We start from the raw sequence: 19,673 nt of genomic DNA, 5'->3' as shown, positions 1-19,673 counted from the left end.
CTAATATTTCCAAAGACCTTACACTTTCATTCACTGTGTCTACTAATTTTAAAATAGAAGACGGGCTTTCATTTTGTATGGGAGAAATTGACATGAATCGCTTTATCTGGGAGAACACCTGATCACGTTTATTGGAGTATCTCTCTTCTAAAAAATCCCAAGCAATTTTATAGTTATTGTCACAAATTGTGACTGATTGAATAATCCTAGTTGCTTCGCCATGAAGCAATAACTTCAAATACGAGAGCGGTACTTTTCCTTTTCGCCGGCGCAAATCTCGCCAAGCAGACTTTGTTGGCGACAACATACAGTATACACATAAAAAATGTTAATTCTAAGATTTTTTTTTTATTTTGAAGGCATAAACATTTTAATATGGTTTAAAATTTTGTAAAAAGCCAATAAATTTGTAAAAAGACATTAATTTAAGAATTTACTATGATTTCATGGTTCAAAATTCTGATTCGCCGGTTCGTATCACGTGACCCCAAGTGATCTCATCTCACGTAAACTACGCTACTAAAATCTAATTCGCTCAGTAATTATCTACATTAATTTCAAGTTAAATCTTAATTTGGAATACAAGTTTAAATGCAAGAATTATTTCAATTCGTACGAATAGCTTACTCAGAAATTATGTAAAACCGCAGTGCTTTACTTCGCTAGTGCATTCTCATTAGAATTGATGAATTTAACACTTGATTTCGCCTTCGGATGAGCGGTGTAATTGCGTTCTAATTGACTTATTACCGTGAATTGTCTTAGCGGATAAAATTTAAATATCGTGTAAAAATTCTATATGCCAGTATTGAAAGAAACAATCTGATAAGAAATGGCTTCAACTTGTTTTGAAACTGAGGCGTAAAAGGTTACCAGCGAAGATATTTCGTCTGGCATCAGTTAAACCATTATTGGCGATTTTATCGTTTGCGCCGGCAAAACGGAAAAGTACCACGAGAGCTTTTGGGAATCCGATAATACATTATTATTATGAATGCTTGAAATGAAAAGATCCCGAAAGCTTAACCAATCTTGAATATTTCCACTAAAAGACGGCAAGTTTAATTTAGGTAATTTCATACCTTGTGCACTGGTATTTTCAATCTTTACATTACTTGCATCTTTAGCACTAAATTTTGACATTTGTCGTTTAACCTTAATCCACAAAGTATCAATACTGTCTTGAACAGTTTGTTGTTCAGTTACATATTTGTCAAACTCTTCTTCATCTACTACTACAAATAATTTATCAAAAATATCTGAACATTCATTATTAAATTTTGCACATTTATTTTCAAAAAGTTGTAACTGAAATTCATCACAAGTATATTTTTCGAAATCTGATGTCGCTTTCGTTATATTTGACTTTAAATTTCTTTTCTTAATTAAAAATGCTTCCATAATTAACGTTAATTAATAATACCGAACATATATGAGGAAATTCACTTACCTCCGTTTGAGGTAATCCAAATGAACCCGAAATTTGTAAATCCAAACACACACTAATTTTTAAGTCGAATGCGAAGTAACATATCACACTTTTTTATCAATTTAACACTTCACCTTTAAGCTTTTTAACCAGCACTTTATCCATAGGCACTAATCTTCCTACCGGTTTGCACGGATCACAATTATGTTCGAGCATATAAGTACTCATGAAACACAAACACTAAGCTTTAATGGACTGTAGCTTTATTTCTTTTAACTTCTGTTTGGATGGACACTCTTGCCATAGCATAGGTGCACCTCTCAGCACGCAATCAAGCACACTAATAATGGCCGCTAGCTAACCACGTTGTCGTTTTCTCCCATCGTGGTTGCCAGATCACTTCTGCCTTAACAACTTCTATCGCCAACATTAATCACTGGTATACAAGTTTCGCCATTTTTAATTTGTAATAAACAGACGATAACTTCGGAAGGATTTCTATCATAATTAATCCATTATCTAAAGAATCTATTTGAGAACTACAAAAGACTTATCGTATTTTGCTCTAATTTATTTGCCTCAAGAGCTTTAAGGCAGACTCGATTTATTTTTTCATCAATTTGGAGGTTACTAAATTGTTCATGTTCCCTATACTGGAAGTGAAATCTTTTTCCTTTTCTGACATAAGCGATGTGAGGGAGATCAAGCCATGTCCGTCCGATGATTAGATCAACTGGCTGTGCATTACCGGGAACAAGGTATATATTTATGCCTGGCATTTTAAATTATCAACTTCAATATCGGCTTTAATCATTCCTTATAAAGGTGGCACCCTTTGATTTCTAAAACCATACAATTCATTCATAGCAGATTCGGGTTTCACTTTGTTTCTGAGCAACTGAAATCCTTAAGAGACAACAAGAACTCTCCTTATCAATTAAAGCCTGTACTTCTTCAGAATTATTCAGTTTTGCTTTCTTCAAATATGAATGTTTCTCTCCTGGATTTTCGCCAATTTGTTTAACAGAATAATTTTTATCATTTGGATGATTATTTTCAGCTTTGGTAACATAATTTTTAGCTTTATGACCTGTTGTATTACATTTTCGGCATGTTACTACTGATTCAGAGGTCAAACAACAAAAATCAGCGTTATATTTACAAAATTTTCACAGGACTAGTTTCGATGGTTTTACCGAACCACCATCCTCAGCTGCAAAACCGCAAATGAACAAGATAGGAAATAATGATTAGATAAGATAAGAAAGCCTGGACAATAATAAGCAAGTGGCGCCATCTATTGGTGAAACAAGAACTAAAACATAATTTCTTTAAAGGCCGAAGGCAAATTTGGATTGGAGTTAGGATCGTTAACTAGAACAGAAAGATTTTTATGAATGTGAAATGCCTCTAGAAAATCCAATTCTCCAATGGAAGATGTTTTTGAATAATTTTGGCAGCAGAAAAATTGAAAGTGGGATTTTCGGACCAACAATGTTGAGCAACAGAAGACTTCTGTGTTTCCTTTTTTCTAACATATGCCTCATGTTCCTTGACGCGAAATTTTAAGGCTCTAAGAGAGCCTTAAAATTTTCAACTAAGAGTTTTCAACTAAGAGTAAGCCAAACTAAGAGTTTGGCTAATGTAAATTAAACCACACTGGCAAGGAATCCTATAAATACCCCAGGAATTCATATCCGGAATGGGGTCCTTGAGTATGGAACTCGGAATTTTATTGATGGGAGAACAAACGACCCGAAAGTTAAATTTCTGCAAAATATGTGCAACTTTATAGTATATTTATATTTATTAACTGATGGAAAGAAGGGAAGGACAACAGAATTTTTATAATCTCCTAAAACAAGAGTGTGCCTTTTAGTGTGTTGAGAAGAGAATTTTTTAACTGCTTGATTGATTTTAACTGCTTGATGTTGGGTGAAAAGCCCCTGTCAATAGCTATTGGTTTAAAATAATTTAGTTCTTCATCAAGGGCTAGTTTGGAGGAGCAAACGTGAAGAGCACGGAAAACATAGGGATAAAATTAAGCTAACTTTTGTTTAGTCGGATGACATGATTTAAAGTGTGGTGGAAGGCAAACCGATGAAGGTTTACGGTAAACCGCAGTACTGAAGTTGGATGTGTTACGTGTGACCAGAATGTCGAGAAACGGAAGAGAATTGCAAGTCTCAAGTTCAAAAGTGAACTGAATAGCAGGATCAATAGAATTCATTGTTGAAAGAACTTTATTTAAATCATCTTTATTACCTTCAAACAGGGTAAAAGTATCGTCTCCGTAGCGGAACCATGCCGGGAAGTTTAAAGTTTCAAACAATTTTGATTCATAATAATGCATGTGGATATCAGCCAGGATGGTACTGAAGGGGCTTCCCATGGCTAATCCCTGAGTTTGCTTGTAATATTTATTTTGGAAAACAAAATGTGTTTGTTTCAAACAGAGTTGAATGAGAGAAATTAGCTCATCAATTTCGATGCAAGAGAAATGAAATCCGCGAAGTCTGGTTTCTAGAGATCTTAATGCATGAATGAAGAACTAAATTATTTAAAAGCAATAGCTATTGACATGGGCTTTTCACCCAACATTATTAATCAAGCAGTTAAAAAATTCTCTTCTCAACACACTAAAAGGCACACTCTTGTTTTAGGAGATTATAAAAATTCTGTTGTCCTTTCCTTCTTTCCATCAATTAGCTATAAAGTTGCACATATTTTGCAGAAATTTAACTTTCGGGTCGTTTGTTCTTCCATCAATAAAATTCCGAGTTAAATACTCAAGGACCCCATTCCGGATATGAATTCCTGGGGTATTTAAGGATTCCTTGCCAGTGTGGTTTAATTTGCATTGGCCAAACTAAGAGAGCCTTAAAATTTCGCGTCAAGGAACATGAGGCATGTGTTAGGAAAAAAGAAACACAGAAGTCTTCTGTTGCTCAACATTGTTGGTCCGAAAATCACACTTTCAATTTTTCTGCTGCCAAAATTATTCAAAAAACATCTTCCATTGGAAAACTGGATTTTCTAGAGGCATTTCACATTCATAAAAATCTTTCTGTTCTTGTTAACGATCCTAACTCCAATCCAAATTTGCCTTCGGCCTTTAACCCCTTAACTGCCGCGGAAAACGTACAAGATTCATTCCCCAGTGCCACGGTTTTTCACATATCCGCGCGTAGTTATGCGATTTATTAGGGGGAAAATAAGAGCAAGTTTTACTTTCTAAAAATTGTTTACTTTCACAAAATAAACAGTAAAAGAAAAAAAAATGAATGCACAAAATTTAATATTTTGAGTAAAAATATAATAAAAAGATGTAAGTATAATAAAAATGATGTTTTTATAATAAAAAAAAGTCCCTATAATGGGTTTTCGATCAATTCATTTTTAGACCAGTAAAGTGTAGTATCACGTTTCAGTGTTATATACCTTGTGAAATCAGTATGCCTATAAAAACATATATTCTTCTGAATGCCACGATATTGTTCTTGATTTTTCGTTTGCAAGGTGTTGTTGGTTCATATACTCGTCTACAGAACGGTTAGTTTCAGTAGCAATATAAAGCACGAGCAGTTCATCAAAAAATAATTCAAAAAAGATAAATGGATTTGAAACATCCGTTATATCTTTCTTTATTCCTGGAACCTACTACAAAAAGTAAACGAAAACGGAGGACACAGAATAAAAAAAAAATACGTTTTACTCAAACAACACTAGCCAATACCACGCAGTCATTACTTTCAGCACTTTAGACACGTCCCTCTCTCCAATTTCTCCCCACACTTCTCTGAAATAATATCCTCCTTCACATACTTCGTCAAGGTCATTCTGGTGTTGCATTCCAAAAGTTTGCGAATAATTTAACGGGTAGCAGCGCAAAGCAACTGATAGTATTTTGTAAGGGCGTATATATACGCCCGGGGCAGTTAACGCATCGGCTGAGCAAGGCGTATATATACGCCCGCGGCAGTTAAGGGGTTAAAGAAATTATGTTTTTGTTCTTGTTTTACCAATAGATGGCGCCACTTGCTTATTATTGTCCAGGCTACCTTATCTTATCTAATCATTATTTCCTATCTTGTTCATTTGCGGTTTTGCAGCTGAGGATGGTGGTTCGGTAAAACCATCGAAACTAGTCCTGTGAAAATTTTGTAAATATAACGCTGATTTTTGTTGTTTGACCTCTGAATTATTATTTATTCGGCGCGTTATTGTGTCTTAATTATGTTACTACTGGTTTGGGCAGCGAACAGTCCCTTGAAATGTGTCCAAAATTATTACAGCTGAAGCATTTTGGTTCACCTTTTTCATTATGTGTGATAACGTATTTTTCTTTTCGTTGATTGTAGCAACTGGTCCATCTTTAAAGAAGTTTCGTTTGTCAAAAGGCCCTTCTTTACGCGATTGTTTATTGTTGAAAGTTGACTTCAAGGTATCATAATCATCTAGTTTATCGACTAAATCAGTTGGTGAAATTAACTTGGACCAGACGTCAATAAAATGATCTATTACTTCTGGAGACACTTTACGTTTTATCTGATCCGCTATAATAAGGTCACTCAGTTTCTCAAAAGTATCTACTTTAATTTCACTTATCCATTCATTAAAAAAATTCCTTAACTTATACGAAAAATTCTTCCATGTGCGTCCTACACTCTTACTATGCGTAAAAGATTTCTAGCGAAATTTTGCAGGTGTCATCTTGTACCGTTTTAATAAGATCCTTTTAATTTCTTTATAATCGTTTGCAATTTTATCCGTTTCTCTGGCGATTAACTGAGCAATATTATACGGCAATAAGCCAAGCAAATGAGCAACTCAAGTATTTTCTGGTATTTCAGCTTGTTTAGCTAAACGTTTAAACATGATTAAATATAAACTGATATCGTCCTCGTCAGGTTTAAAGTTTTGTATCAAACGATGAAGCTCTAACTTTGGATTCATGTGCATACCACTAGCAATTTCATTGGTGCCAGAATTTGTAGACCTATTTTCTGCTTCAATACGTAATTTTTGCAGTTCAAATTCCATTACAGACTTTCGTTTTCGTTCCTCATATCCTTCTTTTCACCTGCGTCCTTCATCTTGACGTTTTCGTTCTTCAATTTCTTCTTTTTCTTTTCTTTCATTTATTATAATGTTTAACCATTCTTTGGCGCATTCTTCATCGTACTCTTTCTAGCCAAAATTATCTTTTTCAAATCGCTCATTTTATAACTCTCATTTACATCTTCTCCCAGTTCTTCAGCCAATATTCTTAAATCGCATTTCTTTGCGTTACCGAAAACAGACATTTTCGTACTTATTAAAATGCAAATATATATGTGTGTGATGTACCAGCTTTGTCCGGAATAAATAGATTTGTGAAGAAATATAGATGTAGTCGTAGCTTAAATTATCAGACGATAAGTTTAAAAAACAGGATCCATTTATTATTGGTCAGGAGAAATAGCAGTTACAAAAATAATATTTCCGGAGTAAATAAAAAAGAATTACTAATAACTTTTTGTGTGAAGTTTACTGCATCGTTACATTAAAGAAAAGACCCCGATATTCCTTTTGGAGTCCTTTTATAGCCTCTGGAAAGGCGGAGCTCCCAAGAAATGAAGTCAGCCTCGTCAGCCATTCCAGTTCGCTTTAAATATCTCCAGAACATTCTATAACTGTATGTGTAGAAAAGGCGGGAAAAACAACTTGACTACGGGGCTGTGGATTTAATTCCACGTACTTTCAAATAAGAGACCGTCGCCATTAAAAATGAAAAGAACATACAGTTAGAATTTTAAGTGTATTCTTGACTATGAAATTTTATTATAACATATATATATGCTATTATTATTTATTAACTTCCAGTTAGACATCTTAGTACAACACAGTTATTGGTATTTTATAAGTTTGTTTGACGTTCTAAATATATATAAAAATTTAAAGAAATGAAAAAAAATAAAAGAAATTAAACTCTTTTTCCAAAATAACCAAAAAAAAAATAACAAAATTAAATTCTATAATAAATATGTTACATCAATCAATGCACATACATTGAAATTCAAATTCTTTTCAACTTATTTACATGTAGCAAATCCTTGTAGCTTTAGGCTCAGGTTTCAGAATAATCCACTTCTGATTTGTGTTAGCTTCCTTTTGTAATTGAATTAATCACTCATAAAACGTTTGTAAAAGACAAGAAAACATTTATTTAGAGATAAATAGTACTCATTGCTTAGTAACCTACACGTAACGTATTCGTAAACGTACATAACATAACAGACGTTCTTACTGCATCATACCGAATTACATTTCAAGCGTACATCATCTAAATATGTTTAAAAATTATAAAATAGAACGACATCCAGAAATTAGCTGTTGCCGTTTCTCAATAGATATTTTGTCTAATAACAATAAATAATTTACAGTCGTGCTTACAATAGTGGCGAATTTTTAACTGTGACGCCGCTCTAATGGAATAGTACCAGGAACGGCTATGGAACTTGCCATCCGTTATCTCTTTTATGAGAAAAACCGTCTACCCCTTTACTTCATTTTTATGATTAAGCTATCAGTATCTATTAATGTTTGAAATTAATCAATTTCTTTACTTATTTAATAACTTCGGTCGAATGGTAATATATTTAGCAGAGAAAACCTTTTTAATTAACAAACGAACTATTTATTTAGCATTCTAAACATATCCAAAAAGAATAACATTCCATGCGTTATCACGCTCAAAGTAATATATAACAAAACATCACTGTTGCCACAAAAAATCTACATTATAATGAACATATTAAATTATTGTGTATTAACTGAGTTTGTGCACGTTCCTGAACATCCTCCCACCTTGCAATTTTAGGAAACTGCAACATATTCTCTACTCACTTCATCTGTTTCTAGTTCTGATTCCTCAGAGAGAGGTCATTTATCCGGCTCTTTTTTAAGCCAATCTAGCCACTTCCACCATCTGCTCTGTAGCAACACTTTGGCATCGCACCCTCTAGAGGGAAGATCAGCTGGATTGCTTGAGTTTGGTACAGAATGCCAGTCGTCCGGATTTGTGCATCTCCTTATTTCAGCTACATGATTTGTCACCAAAACACTCCAGTGGGAGTCTTTTTTTGATCCATGTCAGAACTTCAGATGAGTCACTCCAAAGGCACACTTGGCACTTTGTCAATTTAAGAACATCAGTGATTTGACGATACAGCCGAGTAGCTATAAGTGCTTCAAGCAACTCTAATCTAGGAATAGTTACTTCTTTGGCAGGCGCTACTCTTGATTTACATAATACCAATTGTATCAAAAGTTTTGGAAAAAATTCTATTAAATTCGGCTCCTTTGCGAGGCAAGCATTCAAGGAATTCCCATTTTCATCCTTCAATGATGCATCGAGTACAGGTCGCACTTTCGTAGTCAGACTGGAATCCTTGATTACTGCTTGATGAGATAAATAGTGACCAGTATCACTATTATTCGGAGCTATTTCAATTATACCTTCCTTGTTCCAGCATTTAATAATACCATCATATTCATCGAAAAATCCCATCTTCTGCAGTCTTCGTGTATTGGCGAAAAGTCTTTTTTTCGCTTTATCTTTATTATCTTCAAGAATCCGATGACTATCCTTCCAAGGCAAACAGAATTCATACCTATTGTCCTCGATTACTTTAATGTTCTCTAGGAAAAATTTGATCGTTTCATTTTCTAAATTCTCCTTAGTCTTCACTTCCTCCGGATCTTTTATGCCAATTGTCTCTAAATTCCATAGTTCTCTGAGATCCAAATAACAAAGTCCGACAGTATCAAGCAAGGTATTATGACTTTACATCGGGCCTTGTAAGGTCCAACCCAATTTTGTTTCAATGGCAATAAGGATTTTGTCAATTGGAATGATATTATTCGTCATCAACTGTCCGGAATAGTCAGCTCCTATTAACAATCCGATATCTGGTGTATCTCTACCAGAATCACTGATTTTGATTTTATGTTCTCGAAGTGAGGAGCATATATGTTTGAGTTTCACTATAGGAATGTATCCACAAATTTTGTCTTTATCTAAAACTAATAATTCGTATTTGAATTTATTTTCCGTTCCTTGTATTTCGATATCAAAAATACCATGGACCTGAGATTCAGTTTCAACTCCACCAAACAAATTGTGGCTCAAAGTCTCTTGATCTAATGGGACTAAATCTACTATCTTTATTATGTCTTTCCGTAAGTAAGATCTTTGTGACTCACTGTCAAAAAGCGTTCTCACAAGCTCCTTTTTTCCATTATGGACATTCTTCACCATAATAGTTTGGAGAAGAGTTGTTTGCAGTTTTGGGTTAGACAAAAAAATCTCACTCGTTTCGTTAGCTGCTTTAGGTGCTTCCTTTCTTGAACTTCTAAAACCTTTTAGTTCTCTGCACATCACCGTTACATGACGTTTGTCGCAAACTAGGCATTTCACAGAACTTCTACACTTTTCGGCAGCATGCCCAATTTTTAGGCAGTTAAAACAAGCTTTTTTCTTTCTTAGTAAATTTTTCTTATCTTCCAATGAAAGGCTGTGCAGCTTAAAGCACTCATAAGAATTATGTGTTTCCTTGTCACACCAAACACAAAAATTAAGCTGTTTCTTCTTTGAATCTCCTGCATAAATACAAGCTGCTCTGGCTGGAACCGAGTCATATTTGTCTGGAGCAGACAAACTTGTACGGGCCAACTAAAGACGCTCTTCACTTTCAACTTCAATTCGGAGAAAATGCAATAAATTTTCCAAATTTTCAGTGTGTGCAACACTTTCCCTACGCTGGCGAGATCGCTCCCATGCCCTCAGAATTTCTTCAGGTAGTGAAGACTCTACAAGGGGATACAGCATAGCTGCATAAATCTCACTTTTTACCCCCAACGTCTCCAAAGCTCTGAGCTGCGTCTCTAACTTGTCATATAAGTTGGATAGAATCATATTTCCTTTTTTGCTAGCTTGAGCCAAAACCAACTTTAATAATTCGCGAACATAGATTTCTACGAGTAATTCGTCGCGTGCAAATCGAGATTTTAGCTGCTTGAAAGCTTCTTTATAATTCGCGCCTCAGGGAGGATAACTATCTATGAGCTCTCTCGCTCAGGATCCAACGACCGTTGCCTGCAATAGGTACTAAAATTTATCATCGTCATCTATATTTACATCATCGTCGATCTTCTTATACTGTCCCCAAAATCCTAACCAATTCCGGGTCTCCCCATTGAATTTTTGAAGCTCCAATTTTGGTAGATTAAAGTTCCTTTCTGTGGAATTTTCTAAAATTCCAGGTGTAATTACAGGAGTGGAATTCACCATTTTGTTTTCTACTTTTGTTTTTAAACTGATATATTTATCACGATATGTTTCATTCATGTCAAAATCAGCTAAATATTCACTTTCGTTTTCACTTTTCAACAAAAGTTCGGAAATTTGTGATTGAACTGCATCTAATCTCTTAAATGTTTCTTCCAACTGTGAGCTCAATACTTGGAGTTGATTAACCTCCACGTCAGGTTTTAGAATTTCAGCATCTAAAGCACTGGCAGTAATCGTAACCGATTGCCTTAAAGGTTTACGCTTTCGTAATAAAAATTCCATGATTTTAAATTCAATATGTCCAATATATTCAAATAATAAAGGATATAATCAAATAAATCATAAACTCACTTGATAAATTCCAATACGAAATCGATGTTTCGTTTTCAAACCGTTGTTTTGTTTTCTTCAAATAGCCATTCCGCCCTGTCACGGGACGCCAGTTGTTTGAAATTAATCAATTTCTTTACTTATTTAATAACTTCGGACAAATGGTAATATATTTAGAAGAGAAAACCTTTTTAATTAACAACGAACTATTTATTTAGCATTCTAAACATATCCAAAAAGAATAACATTCCATGCGTTATCACTCTCAAAGTAATATATAACAAAACATCACTGTTGCCACAAAAATCTACATTATAATGAACATATTAAATTATTGTGTATTAACTGAGTTCGTGCACGTTCCTGAACAATTACTTTAATACCAAAATGACGATAACAAGCAAAAAATTCTTGTGTATAAGAGTTCCGAAACTAAAATTAAAGTAATTGATTTGGTTCATAGGAATATTTGCGAAATTCATATTTTCTTGCTCGTGAATATTTTTATTTGAAAGAAATGTCATGCATCGTGCCAAAATCTTTCTCAGACTTTTGCTCTGATTAATACTTTACCAGGAATATTAACGTTTTCCTACGAAATTAAGTTTCTTTTATTTTTTTTCGTAATATTATCAATTAGCTAGATTAAAGGCATAAATGTTATGAAGGGGAAATACTATTAGGGAAGACATATGTCTAAATTACATATGCTGCTTCGCATATGAAATTATTTGTGCTACATGTTCATAAATTTACTTTGAAATAAGAAGCAAGTAAATAAGCAGGCATTTTAAAAGAATTCATACGAATCTCAAAATATAAGTTTGCAGTAAATGATAAATAAAAACTATGTTTCCCCCCACGGAAAATTATGTTAAAAATAAACTTAATGCAATTATAATTTAAAATTAAATAGTTACCAAAAATGTTTTACATTTTGTATAAAGCAATTTTAAATGAAACTATACATTTATTGCATGCAAACTGATTACAGGGAATTATTCAGGATACCTGATTACAGGGAATTATTCAGGATACCTGTTTACAGGGAAACCCATATTATTACTCCATACCTGAAATGTTAACTTCAGTAATAATGCTGAAAATACTTGAACTGGTTAATTTATTGTAGACTTTTTGAAAAAGAACTAAGAAAACCCTGGTAAACTCCACGGCTCAGTGGCTTCACTGTCATACGTCTTCTCATTTGTTATAATCAGCGAACTGACACAAAACAAAACGAAAATCAGACGCAAAAACCATTCAGTTTAGCGAAGTAGTACTAATGGCATTAAGAGCTGCATGTCTTGCATGGTCGATTTAAGACCTCAGGTTACTGTGAAATTGCTGGTTTCACTTTGTCATTGAGCATGTAATCTTTGCTTCTTCGGGAAAGGAAGGATAAAACACGTTTCAAAGTATCATGCAATATAGTATTATTAAGTTTTCTAAAATATGATTGACATTGTATATGCATAGTTTTTGGTAGCAGATGTTTACTTCTTTTAATCTCTTGAGCATTTTGAGATTATTTCATATTTCGGAGCTATAAACAAAAAAAAAATATTTTTAACCTAGGAAGATATATAGACACTTAATCAATTATTAAGGTAAATATTCCTTCGTATTATTAATATTTATTGTTTGAGGTATTAAGACAGTAAAATTAATACTGCTGATAGTTTAGAAGGTAAATTTTTTGTTTCTTGTTTCGCTAAATAAAGAGAGAAATTTTTCCATAATGTAGAAATTATATTCATACTCCAACTTATGTTGACATCTGTATTGAGAAATAAAAGAAATAGTAAATGAAAAATCATGCGTGAAAAGTATACTTCATTTCCTTTCGCTGAATGGCGTATAGCAAAATTATACTTTTCTGTTATTTCCACTGAATAGTTTCACACATATGGTCTCGGTTAGTTTTTCGATGAAAAGCCCAATTATCGGAAATATTTTATAATTATATCCTAGGGGCATGCTCCCCAGGATTTGTCCTTGGGAGACAGGAAATATGCATATCCAAAATTAGAAAGCTTGTCAGCCAGCTAATAAATAATAACAGATCTAGCGTGGAAGGAACACATGCCTTAAGTTGAAAATCTCCGAAATTAACATAGGGAGAGGCAAAGATGACTGAGCTTGCCCAGCAGTAGAAGAGGAACGTATACAGAACTTGTGATTTTTTTTCCTAAGAGCGTAGCAGCGAAGATCTACTGCTACGCGTTTAGTTTTATTGCTTTTTCTTTTCTATTAATATACACTTTCTCATTAAGCATTGCTGGAAACAATTAAGCACATTGGCTATTTAATCATCTCATCACCAAATGTGCTGAGCAGTGTGTATCACTGCGGCTGACCGATGTGAAATCCATGAGAAGAAGGAAAAGAAGTCAACACAAAATCCACATTTTACGCTGAAATCTAACCCATAAGTTTGGGGTTCCGCTAACTATTGCTGTTTTGGAAGACTTAGCACTAGAAGCATGGATTGATGTGCACTAGAAGGTTTTGCATTAGAAGCATGGATTAATATGAACTGATGTGACTGCATCATTTCTTTACTTTAAAATGAATGTACACTAATGTGCACTACTGAATCCAGGTTTGTAGTAATGGTTTTCACAGTTACCAAGATATTGTATTCAAATATTATGCAAATATACAAAAACAGTCTATTTATTTATCTACTAGGAATATAAATCTAGGTTAAATAACGAGAAAACAAAACAAAAAAATCGTCTAAAATCGGAGATGTTTTTCTCCTTTTGTGCTGATACCAATTTTATACAAAAAAGTATATTCCCTACCATTTCCAAATTCAAATTACTTATGCACGTTGCCTAACGTATTTATCACTTTAAATTATAAAAGGGATTCGTAATTTTCGTAATTAACGAAATAGCTGCGAATAAACCCAAAATTTAATACTATTCGAAATCAAACGCAAAATGTAGTTTATGAGTCTTTTTGAAAGACACTTGGTCAGAAATAATCAATAGTTTAAACATATCTTGTTTAATTTACGTGACTGAATCTTACGTGTAAAAAATGAGGCATGTCATTACTCTCATGTACCGCGATAGCTGTCTCTCTCAATCAGTGCATTCGTGTCAAAAACTCTGGTAACGGCGCTCTTTTCTTTTGTTCCATTTTCTTAATACAAAGCAATAATAAATGCATAGTTTAAAAGGCTTAGATTTAAGTGACACGCATATCGTTACTGGTAAATATTGCCATGTTCTTTTAAACGCTTAGGAAAAGGATACTTTAGTAAAGCATATAATTCGTGCTAGTCAATAAAAAGAAGAAACATGTGGTTAACTGCAATTGATGATAGTTTTCAAGTGAAAATTAATGCCAAAATGAAAAATCATATTGACAGTACTTTGGAAATAGTTTAAAAGCCGCAAATATTCCCCTGCATAAAGTAGATCACGCAACTCTGCGCGATTATTTTAATATAATATGTGCCACTTTCAGATAATCTAACTTCTGAGATGCGTTATAGCGCATATTACGAATAAGCGAACAACTCAAAGATAACTACTGACTCAAAGATAAGTCAGTAGTTGCAGGGGCAGGTCAGGTCAGACTACAGTTGACACACAATGTAATGTTTAACCATAGGCAAATTCTAACCGAACTAGCTATTTAGACCCTCACAAAACGCAGGGATCCACACACAGTTTATCCTTGTAGAAATTATTTTGATAATATGTCATTTATGTAAAGTTGATCAATGCTGTGTAAAGTTACTCTGTTCAGCGATCCATTATGCAAAGTTTCTTCACATAAAGTTTTTTGTTAAAGCTAGGAAATTCTTGTTAGAACCAATAGCCTGTCAACTTTTCTTGTGAATGCATGAAATAACTGTTTATCTGGTTTAGATCATATATTTATTTTCTGTACTTGAGTGGTAGTTTATTATTGCGTTTTTTCTCAGTTGTTTTTGGTTTTTATTCCAGAGTTGATATATTCGTAGGTACTGGTTTCTGGGAGGTTTTCAAACATGTTTCCATGTTTATTGGCAACTTCAAGTTTTTTAGATGTTGTTAATTCTTCTATTTGCTTTCAAACATCACAGACACACTAAAAAAGTACGAAAAAGAATATTATCATATAAAAGCTCTACTGTTAGACTGCTGCGCAGTGTATATCTGCTTGTTTCAACTTCATGAAAAGAAAACAGAGGTAGAGGAGAGCGTTGGGTGCTTCCCCAGGTGTATTCTTCATCAAATTAGATCGAAGTTAGGCAGACTCGTACTGTCATCCATGGACTTGCCTAAGACCTTTAATAAAGACAGTCGCAGCCCTCTTCCTTTTGTCCCCAACGAAATTGTGGACCCGATCTAGATTACATTTAGATCAAATTCATAACAAAAACAATATTTTTCACAAACTATTGTGATAGCAAGTAGATCAATATGTATTCGTGTGGCCAGAATTCCGCTCTTTTAAAAGTAATATTTGATCTTATTGATTCATTAACTGAGGACTTTAAATTATTGGATTCCTATCCAGACAAATTGAATTTATATACCTCATTTAGAATCTGTATTTCTAAAATGTTCAATATTATGATACTCATTTAAAATGATTTTAAACGTACGTAAATGCCGATTAGGAAAACATAGAAGAATATTTCGATGCTGATTCGACTGAGCTGGGCTTTAAATGTTTGAGTGATGCTGATATCAATTCAAACATCACGTGAACAGAAGAGGAAGGGAGTGATATTAAAAATACAAGCAAAGAAGATAACAGACAACAACATTAGTGCCGAGTCAGAGTAATGGTTTTTATTGAAACTCTACTGAACTTCATTGAACAAACGGGATTCGAATATGATGATAAAATAACACTTCGAAAAATACGCAGTGAAATTCGATAATACTTAAAGGCTCTCAATAATAAAGTAAAATTAATGATTTTTTAAGAAATAAGCGCATACAATATGCATAAAAATTGATAGTTTGGATTATCCGTGTTTTCAATTATCCGTGACCTGCTTCCCTGGCATTAGTCTGGATAATCGAGAATACAAAGAAGAACTAAATCTGGTGAGAGAGAAAATGCCCTGAATCAAATTTATATACTGAAAACGACCTTGCGTAATGAAATCAAACGATTTAGTAAAGTGTTTTTGTCATGTTACCAATCTTAATAAGAAAGGTAGTGAAGCAATGAAATTAATGAATGAGTAACCAAGTATAGTATAAAAAGAAGCTGGGTCATTTTTATAAATCGCTTTAGAACTGCGAGTTATCTACTAATTAGACATATTCAGTGCTATAATCACGATTTCTTTTGAACGTAATTTCATAACTATTAACTGTCCTTTGATATGAATTGTACCAAATAAAAAAAACTTTAAGCTTTAGACTATGACGTTTTTATAAACTAGCCTGCAAAGCAAAACTGTAATTTTGAAGATATGCAGTCATAAAATTGAAGAACGGGTCTTGTAGTGATTACCGCAATTAACACCTGGCCTGGTGAAAAGATGATTTATATACAAGTAGTGGGGAAAAAACACCATAAGTCACGCGAGAGCATATAAAACACTCGCAATATGCGCCAGCAATGCATGACGATCTGTAAAGAGAGGATGGACGAATAATTAAAGAAATAAACTGCAAGTCTTACGTGAGTAGTACATATAACACCGTATAAAGGAAATCATCTGAAACATTTCATGCGCATTAAAATGAAACATAAGCTTGACAAGGAGCGCAGCGTCACGATTATAGCCTAAGACATTAGTTTCGATTGAGGTGTCGTTTATCGTACTTAAACAGCCATTTAATCTATTGTACGGCTTCAAGAAAGGTTGATAGTAATCGGAAAAGAAAAACAATGCAGACGGATGGCCAGTGCAGGCTAAAGGTAACCATTACCGGTCAGCGGGGCACTATTACTAATATCTGTTTACCGAAGAAGGGCAACAAGTGTCGCCATTTACAATGGTTAGACGCTTCATAAATGTGGCTTATTCACCTTAGCGTTGCATCCCGTTGGTAGATACACATCGGCGGCGAAGTTTAAATTGGTTAAAAAAATAAAGACTGGATTTCTCTTTAAAATTAAGTTAGGTTATTTGAATATGGTTAAGTCACGAGGGAAACCTGCCTATAAATTCTTTTTAAAAAGAGATTTGTTTGAGTAACATACACGAATCAGCGGATATAAAAAGAGTTGTAACACTGTTTCATTCTAGTAATATCAGGGCAAGAAGGCGTTACGATATTTCTGGAGAGCTTATGTTGGGAAGCATTACTCTCAATAATCGTATTGACCTCCGTATTTTTGATGGACGTAAAGCCGTATTTTTAATATTCCGTATTTTTGATGGGAATCATTATGGTCAAGAAGTGATTCTTCCCTATGGTTTCCTAAAACGTTGCGTTTAGTGTGAAAGAAGTATGACATTTCACTATGATGACATTCCTTATGCCAAGCATCTCATATATATGCGTAATCTACTAACTTCCTTAATGGATCTTGACTTCCCACTGAAGTCGACATGTCTAGATAGAAACTGCCCTGCCAATAGTGTGTGCACAACATGTAAGCGAAAAAAAGTTACTATAAAGCGTTTTCGTTTCTCTCCAAGTCTTCTCATATTGGAGCAGGTGACACAAGAATATTTGCAGATGTCATTGGGGAAATTGACGTGCTTTAAGGAGTTTGGGTGATGATTCTGGCCACTTAAAGCATTCTTGTACATGGAATTTGTTTTCTAAATTATTGGCGTCTGCATTCAGAGAATTTCTGACCTGTAATACTGGGCACTATCTGGAGATACATTAAATGGCCACTTTGAGCCCAACTGCATTCAATATCGGTTAGCTTCATTCATCTTTCTCACATGCTTTAAATCCTTTTTCTCTCTGAATTTTGGTAAAGCCTGCTTTTTCGTGTTGTTTCTTAGAAACATTTTCTTGAATGAACGTTTATTGGGCACTTGAATGCACTTTGATGGGTCCCTTTTTGCGATTTATAATGTTTGAGCATTTTACGTATTCAATCTAGAATACTTACATGCGAACTTTTAATTGGAAATGATGGATGTTCCAGAAGAATATTAAATTTTAATCAAGTGGGCCACTAAAAGTTTCTATGTTTTTTAGTTTTGCTTTTGACAATGAATTTTTATAGTGAGATATTTCATAAATAAGATTACCTAAATATTATTTATGTTTCCTCTAGTGTTCTTCCAGTTACTTCGTGGGATGATTAAATACCATCAAATGTTGAACATTGGAGCTTTCTACATATGGACCGGTTTCCGACCCGTAGTATTTGCATTTTCACCAGAATTTTTTGAGGTGAGATTATTTTTCTCAAAATAATTTGATACGATATAAAATTTTCTAGGTTAACTTTCTTTATAATCGATTATATTTGGTTTTAAGCCTTTTAAGGCATATTTAGTATGAATTTATAAGGCAAAGTAATATGATATCGAGTAATAATAACTGTTAACTTCCTTGCACTATATTTGTTGATATTACTCGTGTTGAGGCAAAATCAAGTTAACTTATAAGATAAGCAATGATTTTTGGTTTCCATTGATTCCATTCAAATGAGTAATTTATTGAAAAAGATGAATTTTCAGTTAGAAATTTACATACGAAGTAAGAATTCAGAAATGTATATAGCAATATATACTTTATCCTGGTATACTGGTTTCATGAAGACCATCACTTCCTTTAAAAAAATTAAAAGAAATTTTAAAAAAAAAAAAAAACAAATTTCTCATTTCTTGTAAAATAAATAAGATAATAGTAAATATATTTCAAATATTTCTCATTTAGTTAAAGTAAATTTTCATTTTCGGAGTCTGCAAAAAAATTTATGCCGAAAGGACCCATTGTCAGTTTCGTGTTTTCCTTTTAATTCTCTTTAAAACTACTTTAGTTTGTTAAGCAATTAAAAACTGAAATCTTGAAGTTCTAGAGAAAGAATCAAAGTCTAACTGAAATAAGGGGTATATTAATATTTGTGCATCTTTCAAATCAGATGATGGTGGTTCAGTGAGTTCACTAATTTTAACACTTTTACGTTTTTAACAATATTTTAATTACTATATACAGAGCGTATTCTTAGGCCGCCGCCTTCAACATGAACAAATTTTATTCTCCTACAACTAAGCGAGCAACTGCGCCCTCTAGCCTTTTTTTTTCAAATTACACAACACTCCCCACCTGAACTCGGTGGAGAGTTCATCTTTCAATAATAAATCCTAGAATATTCAATTAATATTTCGACAATAAATCCTGGAGAAATGGTTAAATATAACAAACATGCATACATAATTATAAGCACATAAAATTTTACAAAACATTAAATGATACCTATCAGCAAGGTCAGGAGAATCAAACCTAAAAATACAAAATACAAATATTAGTTAAGTTCCATATTATATAACAATCGTTTAGGCCTTTTTAAGGTACCAGTAGGTGTTTTAATTATGCAAGATCTTATTTTACCATCTCTGCCTGGCATTAATTCCAAAATTTTACCTATTGTCCAGAGATTTGTGGGATGTTTGTCGTCATGAATCAAGACAATATC

The 19,673-nt window shown here is 33.5% G+C and overlaps 1 protein-coding gene across 1 annotated transcript in view; it reads left to right on the top strand.

The window, feature by feature from the left end:
* The window catches only part of LOC118204276 (cytochrome P450 4C1-like), a 102,818-nt gene that overhangs the window by 32,047 nt on the left and 51,098 nt on the right, over positions 1–19,673 (top strand). Inside the window, exon 2 of the mRNA XM_085817035.1 lies at positions 18,306–18,424. Within this exon, the coding sequence (XP_085673161.1) occupies positions 18,306–18,424 (119 nt within the window). The remainder of the gene's footprint in view (positions 1–18,305; positions 18,425–19,673) is intronic.

Source organism: Stegodyphus dumicola, chromosome 1 (genome assembly GCF_044657685.1).
Source record: "Stegodyphus dumicola isolate Sdum_Otavi_A_Nest chromosome 1, ASM4465768v1".
Lineage (NCBI taxonomy): Eukaryota > Metazoa > Arthropoda > Arachnida > Araneae > Eresidae > Stegodyphus > Stegodyphus dumicola.
This window is presented reverse-complemented; position numbering and strand designations above follow the sequence as displayed.